Source organism: Pseudorca crassidens, chromosome 9, assembly GCF_039906515.1.
Source record: "Pseudorca crassidens isolate mPseCra1 chromosome 9, mPseCra1.hap1, whole genome shotgun sequence".
NCBI lineage: Eukaryota > Metazoa > Chordata > Mammalia > Artiodactyla > Delphinidae > Pseudorca > Pseudorca crassidens.
Window position 1 is genome coordinate 2,166,444 of NC_090304.1, and position 13,754 is coordinate 2,180,197.

At 64.5% G+C, this 13,754-nt stretch overlaps 1 protein-coding gene across 1 annotated transcript in view; it reads left to right on the forward strand.

The window, feature by feature from the left end:
• The window catches only part of KCNQ1 (potassium voltage-gated channel subfamily Q member 1), a 345,053-nt gene that overhangs the window by 53,324 nt on the left and 277,975 nt on the right, over positions 1 to 13,754 (forward strand). The window contains exon 2 of the mRNA XM_067747923.1: positions 1,411 to 1,501. Coding sequence (XP_067604024.1) covers positions 1,411 to 1,501 — 91 coding nt within the window. The remainder of the gene's footprint in view (positions 1 to 1,410; positions 1,502 to 13,754) is intronic.

Below are 13,754 nucleotides of genomic sequence, written 5' to 3' on the forward strand. Positions count from 1 at the left end.
GCTGGGAAGGAGCTGGGGTCAGGGTCACTGTGGTGTCATGTGGGGGTGATGTTGAGGGCTCAGTCAGTGGCCGGGCAGGGTGGACTCTGGGGCCCAGGGTGGAGGCAAGCACTGTGGTCAGGACAAGAGACAAGGCTGACGAAGGGGCAGGGTGCAGAGGGGTGGCTGGGACCCGGCTCTGTGGGTCCAGCTGACCCAGCCTGTGTGAGGCACCAGGAGAGAGGTGGAGACGAGAGCTGTTAGAGGGAACCCCGAGAGCTGCGGGAGAGCAGCCGGGTCTTGGGGGGGGGCTCCCCAGGCAGGGAGGAGCATCCGGGCGGCCCGGGTCCTGTCTCCTCCAGGAAATGTGGGGTGTGGTCTGTGTCGGGCAGCCTGTTCTCAGCGGACTCTGAGGGGCCGGGAGGGAAGGTGGGCTGGAGGGAGGAGTGGGGCAGTGGGGGAGTTGCAGTGGGCTTCCTAGTGGGCACAGGGCAGGCGTGTGGGGATGGGGGGTGAAAGCAACTGCAGACAGCAGGATCTCGGTGGGGAGAGGGCCAGGGCTCCGTGGCGTGGGCCCAGAGAGCTGTCTCCACATCTGCACCCCCGGGGCCATGCGAGGACCCACCTGGAGAGAGTGCTTGGAGCCCCCGCTAGAGTTGTCCTCTTCCCAGGCAGGAGGAGGGCTGGGGGCTCGGCCTGGTCTCATCCAGGGACGTGGAGGGAAGGGCCCGAGGGTCTGCCTTCAGGAAGCCTTACTGGTTCGGGTGTGATCAGAGCAGCCCCTCTGTGCAGGGGTGGGGTGGGAGGGGGGCTGAGCCTGGGAGCTGGCCCCGGGGGCAGGGGCTGCCGCCTCCCCTTTGTTCAGCTCCGTGGGCTCCACCTCTGGCCTCCCCACACCCCCACCCCCGGGATGGGGAGGGGAAGGCAGGCGTCAGAGCAGCCTCCCGCCTGGGAGCCCAGGCTCTGGTGACGCCCCGTTAGCGGCTGCAGGAGACGCCCGCTCCTGGCGCCTGTACTGCAAGCCCTGAGCTGGTGTTGGGCGCGCTGCCCTGGTTGTCCGGACGGCCACACAGCCCTGCGGCCGCCACCTCTACGTGCAGGTGCAGGTGCAGGACGTTCCCCTCCCCCGAAGGAGGCCCCTCTGGCCCCGGAGGTCACCAGGCTGCTCTCTGCTCTGTGGATTTCCGTCCTGGACACCTTAAGAGACCGTAGCCTGGGTCAGAGCTCATCCCTTCGAGGCCGGGTGGCGTCACATGCCTTTGGCTTGCCACACTTTGTGCACTGTTGACGGTCGGCAGTCAGGGTTGGCGGCCCTTGGAACCCTCAGACCCGGGGAGGGCAGGGCCTGCTCCCCGGGCCTGGGCCGCGTCTGAGCGGGGAGGGCAGGGCATCCTGGCGCGGGCGCTGACTGCGTGTCCTCCTGTCCCGCAGCTTCCTCATTGTTCTGGTCTGCCTCATCTTCAGCGTGCTGTCCACCATCGAGCAGTATGTTGCCCTGGCCACGGGGACCCTCTTCTGGATGGTACGTAGCTGCGTGAGGGGCCCTGCACTCTCATCCCCCAGGCGTGTGGACCAGGGGGTGAAGCCGGCTGCTCCTGGCCTCTCCCACCCACAAAACACCCCTCTGCCGGAGCCCCCCTGCTGGCTGGCTCTACAGGCTCGCCCTGATACTGGGGGACTAGAGGTGTGGGGACGCCCTACCCTGGCACCCTCACCTGCCAGGATGTGGCCGTCAGGCTGAGAAGGCCAAAGAATGGGAGGACCCCGGGGCCTGGTGGTCTGGGAGAGCTTCCTGGAGGAGGGGGCTTCTGAGCTGGGCCAGGAAGGAAGGACAGGAGGACGCGGGCACAAGGAGCCGGGGTTGTGGTCTGCTCGGCCTGCGCCGTGGCCCCGGGTCTGGCTGGTACTCGGACCCTGCAGGTGTCTCAGCCCCTGCCCCAGCCTCTGGCCAGCTTGCCTCCAGCCCTGGCCAACTGATGGCTGCAAGCTTGGGTCCCCAAGTCCTCGTAACATGGCCTTGAGGCCGTGCCTGTTTTATTTGCATGCCGTCGGCTCCACTTCCCCTTTGACGTTTCTGGATTTTGGGTCACAGGAGTTTCCCCCTCTCAGGTTATAGAGAAACAGCCACAGCTGCCTCAAGCACTCATCCGGGTTAGTCGTGTGGTTTTAAGCTGTTGACGGCAGTGGGCACATCCCGGCGTGAAGGTCAGGTTCGCTCTCGCTCTGTCCCTCTCGTCTGCCCCCTCCCAGCACCACTTACTCCAAAGTGTGTCTTTGCTCCCCGATTTGAGGAGCCATTTTTGTTGTGAACCAGATGCCCAGATGCCAGCGGCTCTGCTCTGGGACCCCCGTGTTCTGCCCACGGCTGCTTGTCCGCGCCTCTCTCCCACAGCCATGCTGCTTTGCTGATATCTGCACTCAAACCTGTTTTGCCACGTGGTTGATATCCGTGCCCAGCTCTTCTCTTTCAGGGGCAATTCTTTCCTGTTTGTTTGTTCTCCCCAGTGACCTTCACAATCAGCTTGTCTGCCTCCCAGAAAAAACCCGATGGTGTTTGATGAATGCATCTGGGGAGACCGACATCTCTCTGGGGTGGGGTCTTTCTGTCCATGGTCAAGCCGTGTCTGTTCTACCCAGGAGGCGTTTATGGTTTCGTGATGTGGCTTTTAGACCGTCGTTGTTATTATGTTTAATATGATAATGGTTGTTGTTGTTAGTTGCCGCCACAGACGGGAGCTTCTCTTCCATTACGTTTCCTGGAGGCTATTTTGGTGTCTCGGAAAAGCCTTTGCTCTTGTCGCTTGTACAGCCTGTGACGGCCTCCGTTTTGTTATTGTGTGCGGGAGTTTCTCCTCTGGTCCTTCAGAGTTTTCTGACTTTGGAATTCCGCTGCCTGGTTTGGTCTAGCGTGCTGCTCAGGTGTGGAGACTGGCATCTGTCAGTCACTCCGCTTACCGGGCCAGGGGTGAGGGGGCTCCCTGTGCTTCCTCTGAAGGAGTGTGCCCTCCCGGGCAGAGAGGTGTGCGGGGGGGGCAGTCCTTCAAGTCCAATGAGGGCCATGATTCTAAAGTGGGTGTTGACTTCCGGGTGTCTCCCCTGCCTCTGTGGAGGTGTCGGCGGGTGTCCTTGCTACTGCCCTACTGGGTTATACTCTCTCATATAAAGGTAGGGACTTGTTTGAAAAGTAGGACGGCCGCCATCCCAGCAAGACGGAGGGCCTTTTGGGGTCATGGAGGCTTCCCCCCGCTCGCCTGGTCCTGAGGACCTGTGGAGGTAACCCGGGTGCCAGCCAGGTCCGTGCCAAGGCCCCAGAGGCCGCAGCTCCTTGCAGAAGTGCCCTCGGGCAGTATGACGGTTACTCTTGGCCTGCAGAGAGATGTCCCCAAACCCCTGCTCTGGGCAGGCCCTGGGGCAGGCCAGGGGTCATCTCCCTCTGGGTGAGCCGGAGGTGCTTCTCTCTGCTGTGAGCATCCCGGGTGCCCTGGCCGGCCGTGTGTCTGCTTCCCAGGCGGGGGACTGTCCTTCCCTCTGGCCGGCCTCCTTCCCACCTCCCAGACTGCAGGGGAGGAGCTGTGGGGGGCAGGGAGAGAGTGGAGAAAGTTGGGGGGTGTCTGGCGTTTTGGGTTATCACAGGGTGATTTGAGCCCCTGCCCAGACCGCACAAAGCACGTCTGCTCTGCGAGTTGCTCCTGGGGTCTCCTCGTGGCCAAGGTAACTGAGGTTCAAGAGGCAGTGGCTGGAAGGGGCCAGGAAGACCTTGCCGGGCTGGGCCCAGATTCCAAGGCTGCCGTTCTACCAAATGTAAGTGCTGGTGGTGCTGGGCCCAGGGGCCTGGTTGGCCGCTCGCCCCCTGTGTAGGTCTCCTGGGGCCGTAACAAAGTCCACAGCCCGGGCGGCTTAAACGACAGGATGTATTATCTCCTGGTCCTGGAGGCTGGAATCCCAGATCCAGGTGTGGGCAGGGCTGGTTCCTCCTGAGGCCTCTCTCCTCGGCGTGTAGACAGCCGTCTCCTCCCTGTGTCCTCACGGGGTCGTCCCTCTGTGTGTGTCTGTGTCCTGACCTCCTCTTCTCATAAGGACCCCAGTCCTGTGGGGTTAGGGTCACCCTAGTGACCTCATTTTACCTTCCTCACCTCTTTGAAGGCCCAGCTCCAAATACAGTCACATCCTGAGGACTTGGGGGTTAGGGCTTCTGCATAGGGATTTGCGGGGGACACAGTTCAGCCCATAAGGCCCCCTGAGTGACTGGGGTCAGTTCCTCCTCTGCTGGGAGGTTTACTCTTAGGTTTTTAGATGTAAAGCATCCCAGGGACCGCCCTTGTGTGCACCCTGCCGCCCCGGGCCCTGCATCAGCACCGAGGGTCCTGAGTTCGGGTGCCAAATCCTTGGGCATCTCATGCAGGGCCTCTGGGTGCAGCTGGGATGGGCCGGGTGAAGCCCGCATAGACTCTCGGCCCGGGAATCGCCACTGAAACCAGACCCTTGGTGGGGGGTCACCCCAGGACCGCCCTGGGGGTGGGGGCAGACCCTGGCGGCCTCGGGCCTCCCCTGGTCCAGCCTCCACTCTCCCCTTGGCCTGGCCGGGAGCACCTCCCTCCCCAGTCAGTGCTCTCACGTTCAGACAGGTCTCCTCGCAGGTTTCTTCGTGGTGCCGTCCCGGCCCCCGGGTCCCGGCAGCCCCCTGCCCGGCAGCCACCACCCCCCCACACCCCGCCCCTGCCCGCCCACTCCCTGCTGAGCACCGACCTCCACCCTCAGTCCCGGCATCTGTGAGGCCCGCGTGCCACCTGGTGGCCGTTCTCTGCAGTGCGGGCACCGTTCCCCTGCTGAGGATGGGGGCTCGGCCCAAGCTGGGGGTGCGTTCCTAACCCCTCGCTCTCGGGGGCCCGGGATGCGTGTGCCAGCGGTAATCCCGGAGCTCCCCTGCTCCAAGCAGAGGGCCCCCCGCTGTGGTCGCATCTCCCGTCCCACCCCTTTGAGGGGAGAGACCCTGTGCCGCCTCCCTCGTCCACCCCCGTTCTCTCACATCAGCACCTTGCGCGCTGCCACCCTCGCGTCCCCCCAGGAGTCCTCTCCACACAGCAGCCATTGGTTGCGGGGGCGACTCCCCAGAACAAAACTCTGATCGTTCTAGAAGCTCCCGGTGGCATTCAGGATCGGCTGGGCCTCTCAGGCCCCCAAATGCTGCTCGCCCGGCACCGCCCGCATGTCTGTCCCCCCCCCCCCCCCGCTGCTCCCCTCCGCTCTGATGCACTGTTTGCTGACCCTTGGACACTCCCGGCCGCCTCGGGGCCCTTGCATGTGCTCCGCTCGGCATGTCACAGGACCGGCTTCTCCTCCCGTCAGGCCTCGACTTGGCCGTCACTGCTTCAGTAGCCCCTCCCTAACCGCCTTCTGCGCGGTCCCCGTCCCTCCTGCGGCACACCCGGCTCCTGCCCCAGCGGTCTGGGTGTGACAGGGGTCTGCGGGAGGGAGGGGGGCGTCACAGGGTCTGTCTCCTTGCTCTGTTCCCCACCCCTGAAGGCAGGGCCCCAGGGGCTGCGACCCCTCCGCAGGCCCAGAACGGTGCTTCCGGGGTTTGGATACCCCTCCTTTGAGCCCACGTGCCCAGAGCGGCCCCGGGGGGCACCTCAACTGCACTGTGTGCAGTCCTGGGCCTCGGTTTCCCCACCTGCAGGACGGAGGGCTTGAGCAGCATGGCCTCAGACATAACCTTTTGATGGCCTTGCAAGGTTTCCAAGGGTTTCCTAACTCACTGGCCTGTGGAGACGGATCCTTTGCGGTGGGTTTAAGCTGGCCGTATCCAGCTGCCACTGGAGTCATGGCCATGCCGGGTGTGGGGCGTCTGGGATACTGGGAGGAATGAGGCCGCCCCGGGCCCAGCCTCCGGGGTAGATGTGAGTTATGTCCGGGGTGGGGACGGGAAGGAGGTAAGAGGTGAAGAGGCACTGGGGGAGGGGGGTGGGGGGGTTGTCTGCGGGGATGCTGAGGGCTTCCTGGAGGAGGAGCTGCCCTGAGAGGGGAAGGAGGAGGTAAGCGGGTGCTGGGGGGGTCGTGGGGACGGGCAGGGACCCTCCTGCAGCGGGCAGCCTCAGGTGGGCCGGGCAGGCGCAGCGCCCCGGAGCTCTCGGTGGAGGTGGCGGCCTGCGGGGTGGGGACGGGGTAGCCCCCAGGCGGAGGGAGACCGGGTTTGGGGAGGGGGCCGCGGGGGCGGGTGTTTGCAGGCGGCCCAGGGCGGGGCCGCGGGACACCAGGTGGCGCTGTTGTCCGCGGATCGCGGGCACCGCTGGCCCCGGCCCAGAGCTCCGAGCGGAGCCAGACCGCAGCCGGGAGCCCAGGAGGGGCCGAGCGTGGGCTCCACACAGGATTCCGAGAGCAGCACGATGCTTAAATGGTGGAGAAAAAGTCATTCAAAGCTGTGTTTTCCCAGAGAGCCCATATTTCTTCCTTTCTTTTCATGCGCTCGCTTTTATGGGGCCAGAGAGCTGTTATCTCAGCTCTGTGTGAGGGAGCCCCAGGGCGGCCTCCGAGGGATTAAGCGTTCTGCTGAACCAGGGAGATTTGGGGGGCCTGAAAAAGCCATTTTGGGTGGAATCTCATCTCTGCTGCAGGGTCTGTCCCAGGGCCGTGAATGGGCCCGTTTGAGATCTGAGCCTTGTTTGTGGTTTCCCGGGGAAAAGGGCCACTGCCAGGGCTGCAGGGCCGGCTCCCAACATGGTTCCTGAATTCACAGGAAGCCCTGGGGGGGTGTGTGTGTGTGTGCGTACGTGTGTGTGCCTGCCTGTGTGCACGTGTGTCTGTGCATGTAGGCGTGCGGTGTGCTTGTGTCTGCTCGTGCACATCGCCGTGTGCACGCACGTGTGTGTGCGTGGGTCCGTGCGTGTGTGCTCTGTGCCCGTGTTTCTGTGCGCACGCGCGCCTGTGGACGAGTTCTGGGTCTGGGTGGCTCTTCTGTGTCTCCCCCTGTCCTGCTGCTGTGGCAGAAACACTCCCCTCCCCGCTCTCTGGAATAAGAGACCCAGGCTGGGCCCAGGTGAGGGGCTGGTTTTTGTCTCTGAAATCGAGGGGTTTTTTTTTTTGTTTTTTTTTCCTTCCTTTTTCAAATCCCACACAAAGAGAGAGGCACTCAAAAGCACAACACAGACACCGCGTATTCCATGCCTTCTGGTGGGGAACATACCAGGGAATTGTCCTGCGATGCTGCGGTTAAAAACCCCGTGAGCCGCGGCCCGGAGGCCTAGGGGATGAGGTCATTGCTGCGGCTTCCTCCCCGGCCCAGGCCCCTCGGCGGTGACCCAGCCCTCCCGCCGCTGGATCACCCACCCCGGGGCTCCGGCTCCCCCAGCATGGAGCGAGACTCTCCTGTCCCCTGGGCCTCAGTTTCCCAGATGCAAAACCAGGCTCCATGGGACTCTCTGGGCCCCCTTGGGCCCCTCTGCGGGCCTCACTTTTCTCAGGAACGCAGTCTAGGCTCTGTCCTCAGAACCCCCCCCCCCGCAGCCCCCCGGCGGCCCCAGCTCACACTCAGCTCGGGCCTCTGCAGGCCCGCGTGTTCCCAGCTTCTGCTCTCTACACCCTTCACATGCCAGTAAAGACGACCACGCTAAGTCAGGGCCAGCGGCCCCCCTGGGGAGCCTGCTGCGTGCACGCCCTCTGCTCTGTCCTTCACTCACGTGGAGAGGATGAGACTCACAGAGCTTAAGTCACTCCTACCCAATGTCAGGGCACCAGCGGGTGGCCCAGATTTTTCATTAACAAACCCCAAGGTCTTGTTTTCTCCAAGGCCGCCTACTCCTTGGAGTGCTCTTCTCCAGCCGTCTCCTCTCTGCTTGGTGAACTCCTACACATCCCACAAAGCCCCGCTCCTGTACATTTGCTTCTGGGATGCCTTCCTGCTCGCCCAGTGACATCACTGGCTTCGTCCTCCAGTGCTCTGGGAAGATGTCATCTCCCCCACTGCGGGGCCTTGAGCTCCTTGGTCTCTGTCCCCAGCACACAGGAGCTGCCCAGTGAGGACTGGTTCCCACTGCCTGGGCCTTGTCTGTTGCTCTGCCTCAGAATGTAGTCCACCCTTTCCCTGCACCCTGGTAGGGGTGTCCTCGCCTGCGTTTGTTCAGCCAGCAAGTGTTTCTCGTGCACCCACTAACATGCCAGGGTCTGTGTGCAAATAGCAGGGATTCTCGGGGGCAGGACACAGGCTTCATGTCTGCGTCCCCAGGGCCCTCCCCGTGGGCCCTGTGTAAGAGGGGGCCAGCGCCGAAGCGTGGGGAGGGACTGACACCCTGCCCCCCGGGAGCCGGAAGGCGGTGGCGGTGCCCTTCTGCGAGCACACGTGTGTGTGCGTGTGGACACGCATGTCCCGCCAGGCCAGGGTTGGGCCTTGGCCTGGCTCAGGTGTCCCACTTGTCCCTCTCTAGGGCGGGGGTCTTGGCTGCCTCATGGGCAGCGACTTTCCGTGGGCACAGCAGAGCCTCTTGGGTTTGGGGCAGAAACACTGAAAGCTAAGGGACAGCCCCGCACCGCAGTCTGCCTTCCAGATATTTCTGCCCAGCGGAGCTGGCTGAAGTGTCCCGGCGTCTGACCGTGCAGCCTGGGGGTGTGGAGCGGCCCGCGGCTCCAGGCCACAGGGGCCCCCTCGCTCGTGCCTCTGAGGCCCTGCCCGGTGCCGACCCAGGGAGACGGGATAGAGGGACACTGGCCTCGGGGACGGGGGAGGGGGTGAGCTGGGGGTCGGGGTCCGGGCTGCTCCTCGGGCAGGTGAGGAAGGGCCCCACCCTGGACAGTGCGTGTCTGGGGAGAGGCAGACTGCTTTGTCCGCCCCGTGCCAGGTGGGGTGGGCAAGACCCAGGCAGCGCCTGCACCCCCGGGTCTGGGTCACCCCGATGTCCCCATGTGAGTCCGTGAACAGAAGCTTAAGGGCCGCCTAGCAGAATTTGAAGCTGCTGCCCTCAAGGGCTCTCGGCTAATTCTCTAGAGCCCCTTTGCCACTTGGTGGGGACCCCTGAGAGCGAGACCCCCGGGATTCTGTGGACATTGGCCTGAGCCCCCCCTAAACCAGGGGCCCGGCGCCTCTGCTCCCTGTGACGGGCCCCCCACTTCCTCTCGTGTCTCCAGGTCATTTCTCCGCCACCGCCCCCATCCACACTGAGTGTCATCGCTTCTCCCAGCGCCTGTGGCCTTTTTTCCTCATTGTGTGTGTGGTTGTGGGCTTTTGGCTTCCTCGGCCTGGAGTGGCCTGGACCCTCCCTTTGGGGTCTCCCTCCTGGGCTTGCAGGGCCGAGTGCCACTGTCCCTACCTTATAAGGGGGACGGTCCCCCAGCCCCAAGGGCATCTGAGCAGGAAGAGGCCGAGGGCTTGAGGCTCGCGGGGCCCCCTCTGGGGCCCAGGGTGGTGGCTCGGGCTGTCCCCACCCCCGGGGCCATCGTTTGTGCCCGCCAGGGTCCCCGTCCCCAGGGCTGGCTGCGTTCCTGGCCCAGGGGCAGCTGCTCCTGAGGGGACAGCTGACATTCCTTCTTGCGGGGTCTGTGAGAGCCGTGAAAACGGGAACCCTCGGCTGTAACCGGAACCTTCCGCGGGCTCACGGGCCCTGTGGGTGGAGAGGTCCTAGGGCAACTTGCGCTCGCTAACAAAGGCGCCCTCTGTGAAGCCCACACTCCGTCCCGGGCCAGGACTGTCCTGTCCATCAAGTCGATTCAGAACCAGGGGAGGGGGGCCTGGGCAGGAGGTGGAGGAAACTGCAAAGTGTTTGAAACTTTCCCGAAAAACACGTAACCCGATCCCGCACGAGTGGCCTGAATCAGGTCACGCCCTGGGGCCGCCGGGCAGTTTTACGCCCTGAGCCCGTGCAGGGGAGGACAGGGCCCCACCTGGGGTTGAGGGAGGGGGCGGGGGCGAGGGGGGCACGGGGACGTCCACCTGCAGCCCCTGGTCCCCCCGGAAGCAGGGCACCTCCTCCAGATCACTTCCCCCGGGCCCCCAGAGTTTCCTCCTGAAGGAAAGCAGGGCGGTGGGGCGGGTGCTCTCGGGTCCCGGGGAGACTCTGCGAGGTCAAGTGGAGGCCCTGGGGCCCGAGACCAGCCGGGGCCCGGCCTGCAGGGCTCCCCCCGCCCCCGGCTGTGTGAACCACCGGGTCTGGGTCTGTTTGTTTCTACAGTGTTTCCTGTTTTCAGGCTGTAAAGCTCTGTGCTGTGAGGTGGGTGCCGGCGTCTTAGCTGCCTTCCGGGGTGTCTTTGCCGGGAGCCTGCTGAGAGCCCCTGGCCGGCACCCCGTCCGCCCTGGGCTCTGGGAGCGTCTCCTAGGCTCCCCCTTTGGGGAAGCCCGTCCCGCTGGGTCCAGAGGCCCCGGGAGGGAGGAACGACCACCCTGCTGGTGGAGGCTGCTGGGCCGGCCTCCGCTCCCTCGGGCAGAAGGAGACGGGGGAGCCCACGGCCTCTCCTGGCACCCGCGATGCGTGTGCGTGCGTATTTGTGTGTCCGCGTGTGTGCGTGTGTTTGCGTGGTCTCCAAGGCTTTCTCTCCAAAGCAGCCAGGTGTCTGGGTGGTCTCATCCTGCAGCTCTCCCCACTGTACCCCCCTCTTTTCTTCACCCTTTTCCGAGGTTGTGGAGACTCAGCTCCAGGCTGGTAACCAGAGTCAGTCGGAGCTGCCCCCGGTTGGGGTGCAGGGGGCTGGGGACCAGCGGGGGCGTCGGGGTCTGGTCAGACGGGGAGCTTGGCCTCCCGTGTCGGCAGGAGGGCCTTTCGGGCCAGGCGTCCCTCTTGCCCGTCTGGAAGGCGTCAACCGTCCAGGAAGGGGGTCTTCACCTGCACCCAGGCCGCCCATCGGCCGCCCCCCGGGGGGAGGGTCCCGCGCGGCGCTCTGCCGCCCCGCGGTGTGGGCCTGGCCCGGGCGGAGATGGGGGGACTGCTCCGTGTTTTCCGTCCCGCCTCGCCCGCCAGAACGTGAGGGTCCAGGACCAAAGTCGGACGTTGGGGTGCGGGCGCCTGCTGCGGCCCGCGGGCCCCTCCACTGGGGATTTGGCGGGATTAGAGTGTGCCGTCCTCGGGACAGGTGTTTCCTTTATGCTCTGCCCGGGGGCTGCAGAGAAGCGCGTCTTTAAGTGCCACATTCAGTGGGGTCTCCGGCTTGGGGTAGCTGGAGGGCCGGGTTTTGTCAGGGCTTGTTTTTACATCTGACCCTGACCAGCTGGAGGGCCTTGTTTTAAGCGCGGGGTAACAGCTGACATAACATAACGGGGATCAGGCTGAACAGGCAGCCGTGTCGCCGGGTGCGGGCGGGGGCCTGGCACCGGCGCTCCACGTGGGGGCTGCCCTGGGGAAGTCGTCAGGGATAATGGGATGAGCCCGGCAGGGCCTCGTGGCCGTGGGGTGCACGGCGCGGTGGGGTCTGCCAGCTGTCACCCCCGGGCGGGGGCTGGGGGCTTGCAGGTGCCAGAATGATCGCCCCAGGAGCCTGCATTCAGATGGGCTATAATCGTGTTCTCTGCTTCCCCAGGTCAGGGAGAATGGGAACCAGAGGCCCCGGCTGTGCGCCCATTGAAGTGTGCCATTGTGCGACTTCCCGGGCGGGGGGAGGGGGCTGGGGCAGCCCTGCGGGTCGGGGGGCCGCTGCCCGTGCACCTTGCCCCCCCCCCCCGCCCCCGACCCCGACTCACTAGACGGACCTCAGAGCCGGGGTCGGGGGGCGGGAGCGGCTGCTGGCAGCCCTCTCCTGTGACCGGGCAGGAGATGCCCCCAACCGGGGCCAGTCCCATGTGCCCAGTGGGCTGCCTGTCAGCTCCTTCTGGGCCCCTGGGCGGCAGCCCCAGCTGGGCTCAGGAGGCCTTGATGACGCCCGTGAGCGCAGAGGGGGCCCAGGGAACCCCTCAGGCCTCCGCAGGGTCGTGGGAATCGGGGGCCACGCTCCCCTGCTCACACACGTGGGTCTGCAGGCGCCGATCCGCCGGGGCCTCTGGCTGCCCCGGAAGGCGAGTCCGGGCCTCAGGCCTTGACAGTTTCACTTCCCCTTGGCTGGCGGCTGCGAGACAGACACCCCCGGCCCAAAGCTCGGAGCAGGGGTGTCACGTTTGCGTTTCCAGGTGGACCCAGCCACCCTGGGCTGAGAGAATTTCCCCGTGCCGAGCAGACGCCCAAGCCGGGGCTGCTGCGAGCTGGTGGTGCCAATTTCCCAGCTTGAAGGATCTGGTTGGTAAAAACATACCTGGTCCAGCCGGACACTGGCAGAGAGGCAGGCGTGCACAGGGATGCACATGCACGCCCAGACACGCACGTGTGGACGCGCTCACGTGGCGTGCACACTCAGGCACATCCACGTGTCTGCGCGCACACGTGCACACAGGCACACTCGGCTGGAGCTTCGCCGGCAGGGAGCGGGACGCCCTTGGGGCCGCGTTCCATTTGCACATTTAATCCAGAAACTGTCAGCACGGGAAGCCTGGACGGGAACAAAATGTCAAGTGTGTGCTGAGAGGTGCAGCCTGCCCCCTTTCCTGGCGGGCGATGGTCTGGTCAGTTTCCGAGCGTGATGGGCTGAGGATAATTTGTGCGTTCGGAACACAGTGCAGTGGGGAGACCTGGGTGGGAGGGGGGGCGGGCAGCGTCTTTATTTCATCTTCAGTTTCTTGAGCTGGGCCTGTGTCTTCTCCCCGACCGACCGTTCTCTGAGCCCGGCCAGGAGGGTCGGAGACGGGGGCCGCGGTCCTCGGCGGTGGGGATTGGGCTGGGTCGTGTGTGTTCATTTCTCAGCGTTGCCGACTCTGCGAGGTCCCTGGACCCGGCTGCAGAAGACTGAACGTGACCGCAGAGCCCTGGTGACCTCACCGTTTCCAGGGTGCTGGGCAGCGGGGCTCAGCCCCTGCTGTTGGGGTCCCCTGAACTTTCCCCAAGCATCCCCCTTTTGCTTAAGGGCTCTGTCTTCATTTCAGGGTCAAGGTGATTTTCTTTTAAATGAGGACATCTGTTAGACCACTTAGTAGCTCTGGGACGTTGGGAAGATGCTCTCTCGTCCCGGGGAGTTTGTAAGAATTCCTGGTTTCTCCCCAGTGTTTGGAGAGCCAAACATGTCATAAGCTCCGTCACTGGTCGCTGTGTGAACGGGGAGCTGGAGGCCTCTGCACCCCACCTTGAGAACGGGGGGCAGTGGGGCAGCAGGCCCCGGGCTCCAGGCTTCTCCCCCTTTCTGCTTCAGGGTAGGCCTGCCGTTGGCGGTGGCTCTCCAAGGCCCCAGAGCCAGGATGCGCGCACACAGGGCCCCAGGCCTCACCAGAGAAACTCCAGGTGGCGGTGGTCCAGATCCCCCCGAGACCGCCTGGTGGGCCGCACGCATTCCCGACCCTCTCCAGACCTCAGCCTAGAGCCCCGGTGCTGTGGGTAGCTCAGGTGCCTGGGGCTGTGGTCTGGGCACGGACGGCATGCAGGTTCTCAGTCCAGAGCTGAGGGCCTTGAGGGCCAAAGGGACGGTGGTGGACAAGTGGCCTCTTCCTCCTGGCAGGGTTGGGGTGGGGGTGCTGGGGAAGTAAATGGCAAGGCCGTCAGTGCCCACCAAAGGCGCCTTAGTTGGGAACCAGTGACCTCAGTTAGGAGTCTGTTAGCAGCACCTGGGCCCTCTGCACCTGAAACGCAAGGGGGAGCAGCAGACAGACAGACAGGCTCAGGTTTGCCACGATGGCCGGATCTGCACAGACGTGGTAGCGTCTGGGTTACGTACTCTGTTCACGTAAGCCAAAGCCAGCTTTCAATTGCGGTATAATCGACGTGTGATAGACGGCCATACTTAAA